Source organism: Moschus berezovskii, chromosome 9 (genome assembly GCF_049115385.1).
Source record: "Moschus berezovskii isolate FMDL1 chromosome 9, NW_MosBer_1.0, whole genome shotgun sequence".
Taxonomy (NCBI): Eukaryota; Metazoa; Chordata; class Mammalia; order Artiodactyla; family Moschidae; genus Moschus; species Moschus berezovskii.
In genome coordinates, this window is record NC_142468.1 from 20,820,675 (window position 1) to 20,840,252 (window position 19,578).

Below are 19,578 nucleotides of genomic sequence, written 5' to 3' on the forward strand. Positions count from 1 at the left end.
TCTTCTGTGACCTACCTGGGTAATATGCAAAAGCTTGTTTTATTTAGTAAAACTGCAGTTTCAAAGTTTAGTATGAAATCAACCACAAATAAGTTAAATTCAACAAAAGGTTCATAAAAAGAAAATTAACCTTTAGGATGCACTTTTTTTTTAAAGGACAATATGTTACATTGAAAGATTTGAGAAATTCTTTGATGGTAATTTTCAATTATAACTTTAAAACTTATCTATCATTCATATAATTAAACAAAGTTTGCATGGAAATTCAGTCTATAAATAAGAAAGGAAACCATTAAATTATTCAGATCAAGTTCTAAATTCTACACTTAAGATTCAGTTTTAAAAATTAATTATGATGAACAATTATGCCTGCTAAAAATGGATGATGAAAATATATTTTCCTCTGCTGAATAAACTACTAATAAACCATATAATGCCATCTTCAATGAACTTTTCTATCATATCCTGTGCTACCTGATAGTCTTGAAATGCTAGTTAAAATGCAGCAGAAAAATAAAGATTCTCAGGGTTTAGTAGAGGAAATGTATGTTGTCAATTATTATGACACCACAGAGTAAAAATCTCAAAAACTCAGTTAAGGAAAACTATCTAGGCGTGGAATTAAACAATGCCTGACTGCAGGTTTCCTTTAATTGAAAAAGGCAAATATCCCTCACTTTAAAAAGTAAACACACAATTACAGCATATACATTAATACACATACAAACATTTATACGTACTCAAACATATATATGTACTCAAATATATATATGTGTATATATGTATGTTTCAGTATGTGTGTGTTACAAAAATATATTATGCATATATAAAATTTTAACATGTAAAAATTATACATTTAACATTTTCAGTTGAAGAAGCTAAGTTTGGAAGTGAGCAATTCTTTGTAAGTATTCCATACTTTTAGGGAACACATGGCTAACTTTAACATATTTGAGTATATAGTATCCCAATTCACTCACATAAAATTATTTTTACTACTGTTAATTAAAATCATGTTGAAGATTAAACTGCGCAACACAAATATTCTAGTGGAATACATTATAAAAATCAGTATCTCTGTCAGTTCCTTCAACTTCAGCTGCAAGTTCATTTTTAGAATCTTTTATTAGTCAACCGTACGTGCTATGAAACGAATGGATATATACTGTCCACTGACTGTGTATTTTGTACTATTACTAGGCGTTCAATTTGACAACACTCAACTACAAGAGAGGCCAAGAACTATCACAAAGCAGTTAAAACAAAAGCTAAAATCCAAATTTTAAGTGAATGTCCTGAACCAGTAGATGCTAAGTTGATATGTACATATTTTCAATCATCTATGAATATGATTTCTTGCTCAGCAAGTTTTTTGAACAAATTAAGAATTTTTACAGAGGAAAAGCACCTACTAGTTCAATTTATTCTTCATTTGACAAAAGTTTAAAAACCCAAAATGAACCAAATCTAAGCTTAATCTACTACCAAACGACCAATGGACAGTGGTGATAGTAGGTACAAACTGACAAGTCCTCCAAACATAGGACCTTTGAGTTAACCCAAGAGAAATGTCAATAAAAAGATACTATTTACTCAATATATTTGCAACTAAGTCAAAGCAGGTAACTAAACTGAAGTCTACCTTACTCTCTCAGACTCCCTGCCCTCTTCAAATTACAAACTCCAAAGCATAAGCACTCTAAAATTAAAATGTCTTATTTCCTTCTCATTTTATTTAGAAATCACCATAGGTTCTAATGGTCTAAACAGACAGGTTTTAAACAGATATCATTTTCAACTTTATATAAAGTTTGCTAAAGGTGATGATTTTCATCAATACGCATATCTAATACTTATTAATTTTCTCTGTAACCATTTTTACAAAACAGAAAAAGAGTCAATAAACAGCATATGACATTTTTTATACCTAATTTGGGCACCCTCTACCAATTATATCCTTCTAGTCAAAGCAACAGCTAGATTACCTTCTTTATAAATCAAAGACAGTTATAACAGGGAGAAACAAAATCACAGTAGGCAAATAAAATACTTTGAATCGTATATTTCTGAATAACAAGATTTTCTTCAATTGCTACTAATCTGCATTTTGAGCGCAAGAAAGCTGAACTGGAGAGAGAAATCGAAAACAAACTAGTATAAAATACTGTTTCTCTAACACATTACTGAGGCTTAAAACTCTACCACCTGTCTGAGATTTAACTGTTTAATTACATTTTTTATTTATAGATGTATTAACAGGAAAAAAGAAAAAAATTTATAAAGTTGTTTGATTTGAATATAGAGCCATGATGTTCTCAAGGTACTGCATTCAGAATTACATTCAGGTGACAGACATTGAAGTAAAATATAGAATATACCTAAAAGAAAGATTATATAGTAATAGGCCACTAGAAAGTATTTTTGCCTTCCCTACAGCAGAGAATTTAGAGAAATGAAGGTTCAATCAAAATAATTTTTAAAAACTCAACATTTCACCACATGGTACAAATACCAAGAAATAGGAAAATTGCCCAAATCATTACAAGAGGAGAGCAAAGTGTAAACATTTATTGATACTTTACTTATTAATAAAAGACATGATCAGAAGAAAATGCAGAGTATGAACTGAGAGAAACAGAAAAGGTAAAAGCAAAAGTCAAATTTTCCTTATACACAGGGCAAATCCTATAAAAAGGACTCTTAAACGCATAGTTCCAAAACGAAGCAATCTCAGGAAAGAACTGCAATCACTGTTATCCATTATCTGCTATATTCAAGTTTTACGTCACCAGGATTACAAAAGACCTGCATACCAAGTTCATCGTGCACACTGCTGCCGCCCGCAGCAGACGCGCTGTCATGCGGCGCGTCTAAGTGGACACTCCCATCTCTCACCAGCAAGGAGGCACTAGCACTGAGCACTGCGGCCTGGGGAGGGGGGCGGGACTGCACTCTGACCTGGGCTGTGCACTGCTGGCCTTGCTGACCATCTTGAAGGCTAGGAAAAAACATGGATTGGGGAGACATTACAGGGAAGAAGAGAGAAAACAACAGCTAGAAGTCAATATAGACAACTAATTAAAAAAAAAAAAAAGGTTTCAATGTAACCTAAGAATATGCAGATTATACTGCTGGCTTGAAATTTCTGGTTTCTCGAAATCTTATTCATGGTGATGAACAGAAAAAAATTCAATGTATATGCAGAGCAACCAATCTGTAACATCTTTCCAACTCAACAAAGTTCCAGTATAAGGAGAAAGCAAGCAACAAAGAAGACTCACAGTACATTAAATACATACAGGCTATAGCTGGTCCCTCAAAAATGATTCCTATTTTTAAGTTCAATATGCACTTTTATTTATAACCCTGATACAATTATTCTAGAATTGTTCTTTCAAATATTCTGGCATCTGAAATTCACAATAAAACAAAATTTCTATGCAGTTGAAAACCAAAGAATCTTTATCAAATGCAACCAAGATAACAATTCTGAATCAAAAGAAAATCACAAACTAGTGAAGAAAACCAGAATTTAAAAAAAAAAAAACTGATTCAACCAAGTGAAATAAAAATGACTGCTGAGATGCTACAAGAAATATATTAAATATTTTTTCTATGAAAAGCCTACATAGTTCTAAAATAAGGTCACAGGCTTTATATACAGGTGTTAATTAACAGTAATTATGTTCCCTTAGTGAATTTTGATCTTTCCCAATTCATACTCAAGTTTCATTATAAGAATCCATCATTTTAGAAAACCTTAAAAATAATTTAGAAGCCAGTAATTGTTCAAGGAATATTAGTCTTTTCAAAATTTTATAAAAATTTAAAAATGTTTAGTATTTCATGATTATAAAATTATTAAAATTATCTAAATTTTATAATTTTGATAATTTTAATTATCTAAAAAGTATATAAAACTAAGAAACTATTATATTAACTCATTTTTAATTTTTACATATTTATTTTAAAACACTAAGAACTTAAATTTTCTTAGCATAACACTCAAATTTAAACTGATGAAACTAATGAGAACACTTTGAGTATAATTATACATCATCCTCTACATGATGTTCAATGCAACTCTGCACTGTTATTAAAATTATTAGACCTTTTAGGAATTAAAAGAAGAATGCTACTAACAACAGCCTTATGCAGTATCATTTTCATGAATATCAACTTCTCTCTAATCCTCTGAATTAAAAGGAGTGCTTTCTCTGATGTATATAAGACAACAAACTAATCTGCTATAGACTGGGAAGACAGCTAAATTTGAAGTACAATTGAGCCTCAAAGAAAATGAGGGACAGGGCACCAAATCTCAGCAGAGTCGAAAATCCATGTATAGCTGACGGTGCCCCTCCTTATCCAAAGATTCAACCAACGACGGATCATGTCATTCTGTACTATTTATTATTGAAAATACCCACATGTAACTGAACCCATGCAGTTCAAGCCCATGTTATTTAAGGGTCAACTGTAACCATGAAATAAAAAGGAAAAATACTGCATACATTGCTTAAAGCTGTGGTTATGGCAGTAGAACACACTCTGGAACTATACTGTCTAAAACAGTAGCCATATGTGACTAAAGTAACTAATATGTTCACTTTTCAATCATGCTAACCATATTTCAAGTGCTCAAGAGACATGTAACATAGATAGTGGCTACCACAGCTACCAGGGCAGGCCAAAGCTAGTAGTCAGTGTTTACCATACTGGATAGTGCAGATTACAGACTATTTCCACCACCACAGAAAGTTCTATTAATCACCATTGCCTGAAACATTCATGTTTTTAGGTCTCTTTTAGAGCCAATAAAAACTATATGCTCTAAGTAGGGCACAGGAACGTATGCAACATATAAAAAGATCAAGTCTACAAAGAGTTGTCAACGCTCATTGGCACTAACTTTTTAAGTCATAACTTTAAAAGTATTCATTTAATAATGTCTTCAGAGTATAATCTTTGTACAACAGAAATAAATCAAGAGGTGATCTTGGGAACAAATTTACTAAAATGTTTGTTTCTTACGTATATAAACAGTAAGTCTGTCCTTGGAAGCCATCTAAACTTATCCATAAACTTTACCAAAATGACCAAATTTCACAAAGGAAAATTTTTTCAGCTCAAGTATGATGACCCTTCAGATTCAGAAGGTAAAATATTAAAATTTTTGTGTGTGTATATATACACTCACATACATAAACATATATATATGCTTAGCAAATTTTTCCATCAATTTTTTTCAATTAAAATCATAAATAAAGGGGCTCTATGGCTGTTTGATATATTCTTAGAGTGAGTGCATTGAGAATACACTCATCTTCAACATATTCATATATATATATATAAGGTTTTCAAAGTACTAGGCAATGTATGAAAATCAACATCAGAAGAAAGAAAATTAGCCAAAATCTATGCAGTTATTAACTGTCAAGTTTCTGAACATCAAAAGCGAGACAAAAATTGTTTATGTCCCTTAAATTCCAAAAAGTCTATTGTTTTTTCACAAATTGCCAGGAAAACTATTCCTGGAGGGTTGTATTTCACCTTAAACTAATAACTGATAAAAATTAATCTTTTCTATAATACCAATTATATATCAAAACTACCAGTTTCATAGCAAACATAGCAACTATTTCATAACGCGGCAAAAGACAGAAATTTAGGTTTTTATACTATCGGCTACCAGTAGCATCACTGACACGTTATACTACTAATTAATTAGCTTTCCTAATTTAAATGATAAAAAAGTATAACTGGTCTTGGTCTTTCCTTCCTCTTAGCACTTATTTAGTATGTAACATATCCTGCCGTATGCTGTTTTGTATCTTTGTATGTGTCTTTCCAACTAAACAAATTCTGAGCATGATTACATTACTGCTATGGATCTCCAGATTTCAGAGCGTACTCAGTGTCTTGAATACAGTACACAAACATAAGTATTTGGTGGATTCATTCCTGAGTACCAAAAATGATATGAATTTACAATTACAGACTCAGTTATAACTATGACCTTATTTGATTACATGTCTTTCACTCTATTTTGAAAAGAAATCTCACCATATAATAAAGCTTTTTTCCTTTCCCCAAATGCACTGATGGTTTACTTTCACTCCAGTCTGTTAACTAGAGTTCTAAAAGATACCACATCTAGGCTGATAAACACAGAACTAACTCTTTATATTAGTATTACAGAATCTTTAAATATTCATCTGTTTTCATCTCTAGTAACTGGGAAGAACTAGTAAGGGCCTACAAGGTTAACTTAAGTTACAAGTTTTTTAAAACCATGTATCTTATATTTAAAGATGATATTATTATATAACTTACACTGAGAGTATCACTATACTTTACCTGGATAAGTTTGCAATTAAAAAAATACGATTTTTATTAAATTGGCATTTATCCTAATTCATCACATCTAAATTTTATCTTATTTTATTCATGATGTAGTCAGCCTCTTTAAGACACACATAACCTTTGCATTGGAAATATCATGGAACCTTAGGTTCATGGGGTCACAAAGAGTCGGACACGACTGAGCAACTGAACTGAACTAACAAAATTTACACGCTGACTGACTATTGGAAGACTACTTCCAAAAATCCTAAAGTGAGCCCTTTACAAATAAACAGCTCACACCATATCCTCATTTGAATGGTGATGTGCTTAAAACGCTTAAAAAAAAAAAAAAAACGGAGAAATCCTACGTGGTTGTCTGGAGTTAGTACAGTTCTTTAATATTCCACCAGGCAGAGGAAACAAAATTGTCTACGTTTGTTTAGTGAGTGAGATCCAAAGAATGGATTTATAAAGACTAAAAAGAGAAGGTTAAAAAAAAAAAAGGATTAAGAAATATCAACATGGAGTGAGAAGGTAAGCAAAGAATATGTTTATGGCAAGTATTATTCAAGGGGAAAAAAGAAGAGGTTAGAAAACACAAAATAGAAAACATAAAATGAAATGGCGAATTCTTTCTGCAGGTTGGGACTACACGCCCTAAATCCATTAGCAAAAAAAGTTACTTCAGGGAGCAAAGGAAATAGAAAAGGAGGGCCCACTAAAAGCAAAGGCACTCAGAAAAGATTTCTAGACCATTTGCTTCTTTTAAATGGTTGCCTTCTCATTTTTATATTTTAAATATTGGTTTAACTAAGCCATACTGCATATTGTAAATGAAGTATTACTGCAGAATTAATCAGGAACATGATCTATGAAAGATGAAGTTCCTGACTGTAATGTAAAACTCAGAAAAATAATTGTCTTAAATACCAAGGGAAATATACAATAAAATAGTAATTTAAAAAATAAGGATTTTGCTACTTTCAGGAACCAGATTTTAACATGGGAAGAGATTTATCTCTTCAAACCTACCATGCATTCAACAGCCATTATTTCATCAAATGTTCTTCCTTTTGAATTTCAAAATACAGGAAAATAACTTGGGTAATGGAGCTTTTAGATGCAGAGATTAATAAAAGCATATGGTGTAATAACATCCCCGGAGATGGGAACAGCTACCCACTCCAGTATTCTTGCCTAGAGAATTCCATGGATAGAGAAGCCTAGTGGCCTACAATCTATGGGGTCGCAGAGAGTCGGACAGGACTGAGCAGCTTTCACTTTCACTATAATAATATACACATGGTTTAATGAATAAGCAAACACATATTTTCATCCATATTTGAATTCTTAAAGCACAAGTCTTCTCAATAGGTTTCTTAAAAAAATATTTCTAATTCAAGCCACAGACTCATTATATCTGACATAATTAAGGATAAAAAAGCTTAAGAATTTCAATAAAAAAATTCACTCCCAATATTATAAAGAAGCTTTCTTACTTAGGAACAGTGGTAAAAATAAAAAATGCTTTTGTTCAGCATATGGAGGTTGAGAAATTCAACAAATATGTACATACAAATACACATAGTGTGTGTGTATGTATCACCAACTGACCATGAAAGCCACTGAGTCGTGTCCGACTTTTTACAACCCCAAGGATTATAGCCCGCCAGGCTTCTGTCCATGGAATTCTCCAGACAGGAGTATGGAGTGGGATGCCATTTCCTTCTCCAGGGGATCTTCCAGACCCAGGGATCAAACCCAGGTCTCCTGCACTGGCAGACAGATTCTTTACCATCTGAGCCACCAGAGAAGCCCCCAGTTGACCATATATTACCAAAAATTAAATATTCTAGTTCTGCATCATTTACTAAGTCCTAGTGATTAACTTTTAAGCAATGCAAAATAAAATATAACATATTTTAATGAAATAAAATAATCAAACTGGTTTATCAAGCTGATATCCTCAATAAGCTCATCACTCAGTCCATATTTGCTCATGTTGAACACTGTTTAATGTACTGGGGAAAGACATTGAATTAATTACTAATTTGGAATAGGAAAAAAATAAAAAGCTAACTTAAGGCCTCTATTTACATTTATATAACTGCCCTAAAAATAATTTTCGTGATTTAAAATTGGCTAAACCAATCTGATCATTTTGTTTAAATAATGCAACATAAGACATGCATGGTGCAGTAAGCTCACAGTCACATGCAGAGAAAGTCTAAAGAAGCTTAAAGATATAAAGAAACTGGAAGAAAAAGAAAAACAAAACTATTTAATAAATGCTTTCTTCAGACTGACAAAACAGGTTAGAGGTCTGTTACAATGCATGCTAAGCTTGGTGGAATTTTAAAATACCATACCTTAGGGGTGATCCGATGAGCAATGTAGGAGGGGTAGGGTTACTCCCTGCATTGTGCCGGCGCCGTACTGCCTGGCGCCTAAATGTGCTGCGTTCACGGCGAAATGACACCGTCTCCTCGCTGGCCTGTGCTGCTGCATCAAGACAGACTTAGGTCAAACAGAAGCCTAGGTTGGAGATGTAAATAGCAGCTGAGCCTGTCCTCCCCGCTATGACAGATTAACAGTGAACCTACGAAAACCTTTGGCTCAGTTAGTCAGGTTCCCTTTACTTTGAGGGTGAGAAGTTAGGGACTACACCTTTTGCTATAGATAACTGTTTAAAAATGCTGCTGATTATCTGGCTTCACCATCTTCTCTTCAGCCTCAATTTTCTATTTTAAGATCTGTTATATTCAATCTTTTTCTAAAAGTCTTAGTTATCAAGTCCCATATTCCTCTATTAGCCCTGTAAGTCAGCCTTAGAAGGACCGTATGTATTTTATTGGCTAGTTCTGAATAATGGGAAAGGGGCCTTCGTTTCTTCCTTTCACGAAGACAGTAAAAGCAGCAGTGATAGTACTTGTGATGACAGGAGTCAGGCAGCGCCATTTATCTGACACTACCCTGTGCCACAATTTTGGCAGCATTAAATCAAACAGTTGACTGCTAAGCTGCACAACTAGTTTTTTAAATGCTCAATTCAAGGTAGCACAAGTATATGTTAAGCTGTAGTTTGCTGCCAAACTTTATTCAGCTTCATGCCCCTACACTGGTTCCCTCAACACTAGGAAGCAAATATAAACAAAACATCAGCAAAAAAATTAGAAACCCATAGCTTAATCCAAAAGCAATACAGCAACAAACTAAAACCAAATATATAACAACGAGAAAATAAAAACGAAGGCTAAACAGAATTACATAAAATTTTACAGAACCATGACTGATTTGGGTTTCTAAAGCAAAATGATGTTTATCCATCTGACTCTTAAACAACTGTTATCTATAGTGATCTAAATATTTTAAGAATCATTTTGATTTTGAGAAAGGGCATTTTGATGCTAAATATGAATAGAGACAACTTGGCCTGTAAAACACCTTTTTTAAAAAACAAGTGAAAATTCCTTTTCATTTGAAAAGGATGACGTGGATTACAAAATCAACAGTGTTGTTTTTGGACTTCAGTTCTATGACATGCCTTATTGACGTATTAAAGGCTTTATTAATTCTTATCATTATTCTGCTCAGCAACAGCAATCTCCATCATTTTAAACGTTGATTTTAATAAAGTTTTCTTTAAAATGTTTACATTTTTATCCCTTCCCCAATGAATATTCTTTGTGTAATTCATTCATTATAGTTAGGAATATATGGGTTACCCCCAGAAGGCATGGACTTCTCTATCTTCAGGCAATGTTTCTTTTGTTAAAGGGATGACAAGCACAGCATTACTTCACCCACTTGGCAAACTTCTTCCAGTAAGAAGGGTTAAGTCACAAATCACAGGTGAATAATTTACATTATTACTTTCTTTTTCAGCGCACACATTCCAGTGACATTATAAGCCAGACAACGAAATCAGAATTAAACTTTGGGGCTTTGAATCCAAATCAAACTTGACTCCTGGAGCTAATACTTCTTTCTCCGGTTTTATTGTGATACAATGAAAATTCCTTTAATGTGAAAAAAGCTGTTTCTTGTGATGCAGAAGCTCATGTATACAAAAATTATATATGACATGTGAGAACAAATTAAACTTAACAGAAAATTACAACTTCGATTTACCAGATTGATGAACCACACTTCAAACGCTCCAGAGCTGCACATGGCCAGTGACCACCTTTACTGAACAGCACAGATAGAGACATTTCAATCACCACAGCAGGCGGTATTGGGCAGTGCTGATCTAGAAAGTCAAGTCTGCACAAAGCACACTGTGTGCTTTACGCATCCCTGACAACTAAGACCTCAACAAAGGAAACAGTAACCAGCACTGAACAACTTAACTGCCACCACCAACCAGCACTGTCACAAGAAGAAAACAAATACTGGCAGGGCAGTCACTGGGTAAGGACAGAACCAAGGGAAACAAACAACCTACGTGAAAGAAGAAACGAGAAATCAGTGAGTGACTTGTGTATCTCAATGGTTCTCACACGTCAGTAAGAACTTGGGTTATAAAAGTTTAAGTCACGATTTTAAACCTCAATTCAAGACTTATTTTTTGAAATTACATTGAAGATTTCTATTGTATTATTGCAGTAAATTATTGCTCAATTTACATGTCAATTCACTTAAACTTTCAAACATTCTCACTAATTTAAGAGTTGGTTTCAACCAAAATAACAGTTAAATTCATCCAGATATAATTTATAGAGAATAATTTAATCCATAAAACGTACTAAAATTATTTAGAAGCATTTGAAAAAAAGCAATACATGATCATGGAATAGTGAGAATAGGAAGAAGGCAAATAAGAAACAGTTTCCTTTACTATCTTCCTTCTACTGAGAACTTAATGAAGTTAATTTTAAATATAACCTAGTTATTCCATAATACTGGGACAAAAAGACAAAACTACAGTGTCCCTTTGTAGTCAATATTCTTTGGCTTCTCCAGAAAACACTTTTTTTCTATTAACATACTATTTATATTTTGTTATCTGCAAAATAACTATTAACACTGTTTTCTTAATAGAAGTTTTAGAAACATATCAAGATACAATTTTAGACATACATAGGACAACATATTACAATGGAGTTATGATTGATGCCTATTTTGCCCTCAGTGGTCCTCTGTAATATTCAGAGCATAAATATCTAATAATAAAAGAATATTCAATGTTTATTAGAGTTGTCTAAAGCTTAAAATAACTTACTGTAAGTATATTCAATCACATAAGTATGGCTTTACTTGATGAAAATTCACTTTCACAATCCAACTACAAAAAGCTCTTTCTGAATCCTTTAACTTTATAAACAGAAAGAAAATAACAAAAAAATCTTTTAACTAGGGGACCAGAGAAGGAGAAAGAAAATACTTTACTGCTTAAAACTCAGTATCCCTGGTAAAGAATAAAATTAATTAGTATTGTAAGAGTATAAAATGCAAAAAGTAAAAATCTAGCACTCTAGGTACAACTAAATTTTATGCATGTGTAGGTCAAAAAGAAAAAAAAATCACAAACATTCAACTGATTCAAAGGACATGAATGACAAGACAGATATAAAATACTTTCAAGGACATTTATTTAGACAAATGTGAATTCAACATGTTTTTTAAATAATAGAGTCTTTCTAATTATTTCTTTATATTAAAAAGACTTCAATAAACTGAATTACTATCTAAGTTGAAGAGAGAACTTCAGATAACTTAGTTCTACTTCTGGAGTAGTGATACAATCATTCAATTAAATAAACATTTATTGAGCACCTAACGGCAATTCACACACAAGACACAGATATACTAAGACATTTTCAACAGTTGTGGTCTGATCTACTCCGTGAACTTCCAGATGTTCAAGCTGGTTTTAGAAAAGGCAGAGGAACCAGAGATCAAATTGCCAACATCCGCTGGATCATGGAAAAACCAAGAGAGTTCCAGAAAAACATCTATTTCTGCTTCATTGACTATGCCAAAGCCTTTGACTGTGTGGATCACAATAAACCGTGGAAAATTCTGAAGGAGATGGGAATACAAGACCACCTGACCTGCCTCTTGAGAAACCTGTATGCAGGTCAAGGAAGCAACAGTTAGAAATGGACATGGAACAACAGACTGGTTTCAAATAGGAAAAGGAGTACGTCAAGGCTGTATATTGTCACCCTGCTTATTTAACTTATATGCAGAGTACATCATGAGGAATGCTGGGCTAGGGGAAGCACAAGCTGGAAGCAAGATTGCCAGGAGAAATATAAATAACCTCAGATATGCATATGACACCACCCTTATGGCAGAAAGTGAAGAACTAAAGAGCTGAACATGAAAGAGGAGAGTGAAAAAGTTGCTTTAAAGCTCAACATTCAGAAAACTAAGATCATGGCATCCGGTCCCATCACTTCATGGCAAATAGATGGGGAAACAGTGGAAACAGTGGCAGACTTTATTTTGGGGGGCTCCAAAATCACTGCAGATGCTGATTGCAGCCATGAAATTAAAAGATGCTTACTGCTTGGAAGCAAAGTTATGACCAACCTAGATAGCATATTAAAAAGCAGAGACATTACTTTGTCAACAAAGGTCCATCTATTCAAGGCTATGGTTTTTCCAGTAGTCATGTATGGACGTGAGAGTTGGACTGTGAAGAAAGCTGAGCGCCGAAGATCTGATGCTTTTGAACTGTAGTGTGGAGAAGACTCTTGAGAGTCCCTTGGACTGCAAGGAGATCCAACCAGTCCATCCTAAAGGAGATCAGTCCTGGGCGTTCGTTGGAGGGACTGATGCTGAATCTGAAACTCCAATACTTTGGCCACCTGATGCGAAGAGCTGACTTATATGAAAAGACCCTGATGCTGGGAAAAATTGAGGGCAGGAGGAGAGGGGGGACAACAGAGGATGAGATGGTTGGATGGCATCACCGACTTGATGGACATGGGTTTGGGTGGGCTCCGTGAGTTGGTGATGGACAGGGAGGCCTGGCATGCTGTGGTTCACGGGGTCGCAAAGAGTCAGACACAACTGAGCAACTGAACTAAACTGAAAGATCACAAAGAAAACAAAATACACGCCTCCCACCTGAGTTACTTCCCATTTATCCAAATGAGTTAAGGAAAATCCTACACACTCTATATTACTTCTTCTACATACCATTTTTTAAAATATGGGGGTATTAAAAGAATAGATCATCAGCTTGTTTTACTATGTGAATGAAAACGGGGAAAGCATTAAAAAGCACTAATATGGGACTTCCCCAGCAGTCCAGGGGTTAACACTTTGCCTTCCAATGCAGCAGTTGTGGGTTCAATTCCTGGTCGGGGAGCTAGGATCCCACATGCATGCAGGCCAAGAAACCAAAACATTTTTAAGTGGAAGCAATTTAAAAAAAACAAAACAAAAACAGAAGCAACACTGTAACAAATCCAATAAAGACGTTTTAAAAAAAGCACTAATATACTTTCAGGAGGACTGGGATGGCACAAAACAGCACGATTTGGTGAGGTAGGAGGTGAAGGTTTTGTATCTCAACAATTGGCAAATTATGAGTAAAGACACATATAGGAAAACAATGTCACTTAAAAATGATGTGAATCACTCAGCTGATTACTTGAAGGATTCACATGTAGTTTCTACTTTCTAGTTGTTGCTGCTGCTGCTGCTAAGTCACTTCAGTCGTGTCCGACTCTGTGTGACCCCATAGACGGAAGCCCACCAGGCTCCCCCGTCCCTGGGATTCTCCAGGCAAGAACACTGGAGTGGGTTGCCATTTCCTTCTAGTTGTTACATACTGCTAAAGGGTCTCTTGTAATAGTTCAATCACTATTAAGTGAATAAAAATTAGAAGAAACTGCTCAAGAAAGGTGTTGTTTTCAGTGGGGATTGTCTACTGTAGGAAAAAGGAGTAAATTTGGGAAAGTTATGAAAAGAAAAATGTGTTTTGGTACCACAAATAATCACAAGCAAGTGGCTTAAGAAAATTCTTTAAGAGGATGAAAATATGAAACATATACATATACACATTTCAGAAAACCAAATATATATGCAAATATTCTGAAATACACTGAAATATTCTTCAAGGTAAAACATTATTTTACTTAATAATTATGTAGAAATGAAGAAATGCACAAAAAATTATTTTAAAGGAAATATTCTAGTCCAGGCATGAAATCCATTTTTTCCTTTTCTTATTTCCATGTCAGTCAAGAATGATGCTAATATCAGCAAGCAAAGGTTTTAATATAGAAACAAATGCTGATAAGCATCATTTTCTGGGAGACCAAAGAACAAGAATCTACTGCACAATTTCTAAGCATTCATTCTGAATTTAAATAATTTCTACCTATGAAAACATTTTAAAGGACTACATTGTTTTTTGACCCATAAACCAGCAACAACAGCAAACAACAACAAAATTATTAGCCGTATCGAGAATTTTCATATCTTTATCGATACTTTCCATAATCCCAGGCAGTCAATCAAATACAGTTTGGTAGACAAAATTAAATGATACTCTGGAGTCATTATCACACAGAACAGTTCCTAAAAGACAGAGTTTAAGGATTACTTACTTTCATAGGTGGTTCCTACTCTTTTTTTAATCCTTTGTGAATGGTCTGACAGACCCTCTCTCCTGGAAAACTGCACTCAGAAACATTTTTGAATATATCTTCAGGAGATTCACCTAATAAGGCGTCATTAGTGAAGAATATATATTTGAAGTGACATATTTAAAATGGAAAACTTCCTTACAAATGATTAAAAGGCATCAGTATCTTAGTTTTCATAATAAATATACAAAGAAGTTTTACACATGGAAGCTCGTTAGAGTCTGATCATTAACTGTGAGATGACCTGAACAGTTACTACTACTGATTTACAATTGAGGAAATTGAGACACAGGTTTAATGGCTTGCCGGACTATCCAGTTAATAATTAGAGATGGCATTAAAATGTAATTGTTTGATTCCTTAAACAGAACATTACTGGTATTAGAAAGAACGGGCTGATCTGGGGAATCTGATATATAATCCTTATTTGCCTCATCAATAAAATGCCTCTTCTCTTAACACTTAAGAGAAGATAATTTTTCCAAGTAACTGAAGGATCCAAACCTGTTTATTACATCTAATGAACACTCTTTGACATGGTTTTATATGCCTAAGCTTTCTTCTCAGTATAAACTAAATAAAATATAACCTTTCCTTAGTCACATACACATTTATTAGTGAGTTATACTGCAATACAGCATTAAGTTATGATATTATGATGTCCTTGAACAAACAGTTCGCCCCTGCAGTTAATGACCTCCTACCATGTGTTTCTGGCATTGGTTCGTATGGTTATTCCAGCTTCTGTAGAGTCAGCAGTGCATTTCTTCTGCTGCCATCAGTTTTAGCCTCGACAGGAACCCCTCCCTTTCTATTTATTTTCTTCTTCTAACTTCCCATGTGAACTGGGAAATGAGAAAATTAAATCTATTAGAATTTAGAGTCCCTCTAGTTAGTAAAATACAAAAGCTTTAATTCACATACTCTTTTTGGTTCAGTGGTCTTCGTCTTTTCTTTCAATGATACTTATATCAAATTTACATGTATGGTACACACCCTCATAAACTGTCATCAAGAAAATTTGGCTTTTCTTTATATAGCGACAATCCCTTGACAGAAGACTATCTATCATTGGTTCCCAACACAAAAATATTATAACAGGATCCTATTTCATGCTTACAGAACCCAACTATTACATTTAAAATAATTTTCTCAAACAGAAAAACAGAGGTTAAGAAATTGAGAAAAAAAAAATACAAATAATGGAATGAACATAAATCTTTCTATTCTGATTGTTCTTCACAGTCTGTTGAATCAGGCAGTAAATAAGATTAAGTGACCCAAAAGAAAACAGGATACTTTTCTGTCACATATAATTTGTCTGTACTTTTTTATTTTTAAAATACCAATCATAAGTTATTAAAGATATGCTTTATAATTATAAAAGAAAAATTAAATGCAAAAACAAAAGATCAACAACAGAAAATAGCTTGAACATAAAACATTTTTCCTACCTAAGCAATCACAGAACATTATTGACGAAATCCAATTTTAATCGAAGTATTAGATTAATAGTGAGAAGTCCCATGAAAACAATTACTTGTTATGTGAATGAGTATCAAAAGATAGGCTACACATGTATTGCTGCCAAGGTGATATTAAAATCTGTAATATTATATCAGATTAATGTTTTTCTTTTTGGTATTATGTAAGAAATTAAGAATTCAGATTTTTTATTTTTACTATTATTGAGTTTCAAAATGGCACGAGAGTATCTCTAATGTATTTTCTATATTTAATGATTTTCTTTAGGACAGGATACACATGAGTAGCAGAAAAGACTGGTCAGTGAAACAGAAGTGAAGTGAAAGTCTCTCAGTCGTCTCCGACTCTTTGCAACCCCATGGACTCTTTGCAGTCCATGGAATTCTCCATGCCAGAATACTTGAGTGGATAGCCTTTCCCTTCTCCAGGAGATCTTCCCAACCCAGGGATCGAATCCAGGTCTCCTGCATTGCAGGTGGATTCTTTACCCACTGAGCCACCAGGGAAGCCCAAGAATACTGGAGTGGGTAGCCTATCCCTTTCTTCAGGGATTCTTCCCAACCCAGGAATCAAACTGGGTCTCCAGCATTGCAGGCAGATTCTTTACCAACTGAAGTATCAGGGAAACCCAGTAAAACAGAAACATCAGTGCTATTAATAAGCTTTTACTATGTACCAGGCACTGTTGTAAGCATTTTAAATCTATTAAAGCCTTCAGTCCTCATAAAAACCCTATAGGATAGATAACACTATCATCTCCATTTTAAGATGAGGAAGTCAAGGCTTAAGAAGTAAGCAGCTTTCCCAGAGTCATGACAATAGTGAGCCCATATACTGACAAGGATGCCATGTCACTATATTTGGCAACCCCCTATTTTAGTTTATTTTAGTGCTTTAAAGTACATTTTCTTAGTTTCATCCTTAACACCATCCAGGACCAACACCATCCAGTTTAAAGATGAGACAAAAAGAAACTACTGGAAAGCTCAGCAACACATCCAAATTCATTAGGATAAAATCTAACAGTTAGTATGGCTATACATTATAGTTAATATGTAGTTAATGTATAATGTATACATTATAGTTAATGTATAGCCATACGCATGGTCAAGCTGTATCCTCTGTTGTATTGACACATTTCAGGAGTATAGAAAGTAGAATAGATGGCAAAGAAAAATGTCTCCTAATCACCAAAAAAAAAAAAAAAACCCCAAAAAACAATAAATGTAGCCTAACACGTTTTACAAAGTATTTGAGATTCTATATAACTTTTAAATAATGAAAACCAAAATACATTGCCTCCCACTACCTCCAATCTTCCAAGAAACCAAGACACTAACAAAATGAGATGAAAACAAACTAAATATAAGTCCAATACATGTACGCAGTTTAGTTTTGTTCTTATTTTTATTCTAAACACAATGAAGCTCAGATAAAAACAGTTCCGACAATGTCTTCCTTTGGCAAAAAAAAAGTTTTTAACAGCCCACAGATGATTAAATTTTTTCCACCAAAGTGAAATAAAAAAATTTTAGTTCCTTATTTATTATTTTTTTTATTAATAGTGGATGATTTGCTTTTTTAAAAAAAATAAGAACACAAACAAAACAAAAGCTGAAATCTGGAAAAATGAGGGCTCATATTAATCAAAGAGCAAATAAGACCTCATGTAACTCTGTCTAAAAAAACAGAACACCCCACGTTCCCTATGAAAAGGAAATGGCATTTTTAATACAAAAGCATAAGATGTACTATCTTTTTACTTACATTTCAACATTTAGAACGGCAATATTTTTCTATCATTGCATGTCCATTCTTAGAATTTATTTTAATCATACTTTTAGTAAAAATTAAGCTATAATTTAAAACCCAATGGTTTCCTGCATATCACAAACACACATGATTTGTGTGAGAAATCACTAAAAGCATTTCAGACCTGTTACAAAAAACAGATTGACAGCCACATCAAAGACTCAAGAGAAATTAATTACTATATTGTTACCAAATGATTATAATCACTTCAAATATAATTAGTTCTCAATATTTAAGTCTAGTCCTAGTTTCTTCCTTAGGCACTAAAGATCACTTTTTACATTCCTATTAGAAATTAATCTTTGTTATAAACTATACCAAAAGAAGCAAGAGAATGTTTACCACATAATGGACTTAAAAAATTGTGGGTAAAATTAGAATTCTTTGAGAGAAAAAGCATGTTCCTTGTTTCAGTATGTTTGTGCAAACAAAAACTCAGCTTAACTTTTCATAAAAGACTAAATGTTACTATACCAATAGACTGTAAACTATAAAGCCAAAGACATAAGCTTTATTAAAGGATATGAGGTAGATGATAAAAAAAAGTCATGTGCTAGCAACAGAGGACTTCATTCTTCTGATCCTATTCAAGAACGAGACTTCACAATAACCAAAACAGAATAAGCAAACTATTCTGGGCAGGAGGAAATACCAAGAGACAACTCTGAAATAAACAAAATGGCCAATACACACTGACAATACAAAATCACCTACTGAATTTTGCACAATTCCCCATAAACCAGAAATCAATAAGCTAGTACTTTAACCAAAGCACCATCACTGTTATCACAAGGATCATCATATATCCACTAATGGATAACAAACTACAAGCGTAGATTAATAAATTTTAATGTGAAGTTACAGAAAAACGGTTTAATGACTAAAACTTGAGTAAGCAAGAAATAAAACCTAAGACAGAAACAAAGAAAAAAGCCATATTGTTTTCAAAGTACATAGAGCTAAAGCAATATTTGGCAAAATCTTATGTAACAGGTTGAGAGATCTCATTCTCAAAGTTCAGTGGCACACACTGTATAAGAGATAACTAAAAATGGTTTGGTGCCCTAATAAAATTCTACATTCTGTTGTTACTGTGGTTGTACAAAGGAGGAAGGGGACCAATTTTTTTTTTTTATTCCTGGTAAAACATTAACAGGTGGCAAATGGCTTAGAAAAGGTGAATGCCATGAAGAACAAACTGATATATAATGCAACAAAAAACATTTTCTCGGTGTTCACATCAAAACCTTTTTTAAGATAACCATCTTCTTCTTCATGGAAAGAAAGTTTATTTTTAACAACATAGTGGATATGGGGCTGTTAA

General features: G+C 33.6%; 1 protein-coding gene across 5 annotated transcripts in view; it reads right to left on the reverse strand.

Moving 5' to 3' along the window:
* The window catches only part of PCNX1 (pecanex 1), a 187,112-nt gene that overhangs the window by 103,465 nt on the left and 64,069 nt on the right, over window positions 1-19,578 (reverse strand). For 2 of the 5 annotated variants that reach the window (XM_055436675.2, XM_055436673.2), the window contains exons 7-8: window positions 8,718-8,850; window positions 2,814-2,998 (exon numbers count right to left, since the gene is read on the reverse strand). The exons of 2 other annotated variants lie outside the window; for them this stretch is intronic. In XM_055436675.2, coding sequence (XP_055292650.2) covers window positions 2,814-2,998; window positions 8,718-8,850 — 318 coding nt within the window. The remainder of the gene's footprint in view (window positions 1-2,813; window positions 2,999-8,717; window positions 8,851-19,578) is intronic. One more of the 5 variants, XM_055436674.2, reaches the window with a different exon arrangement.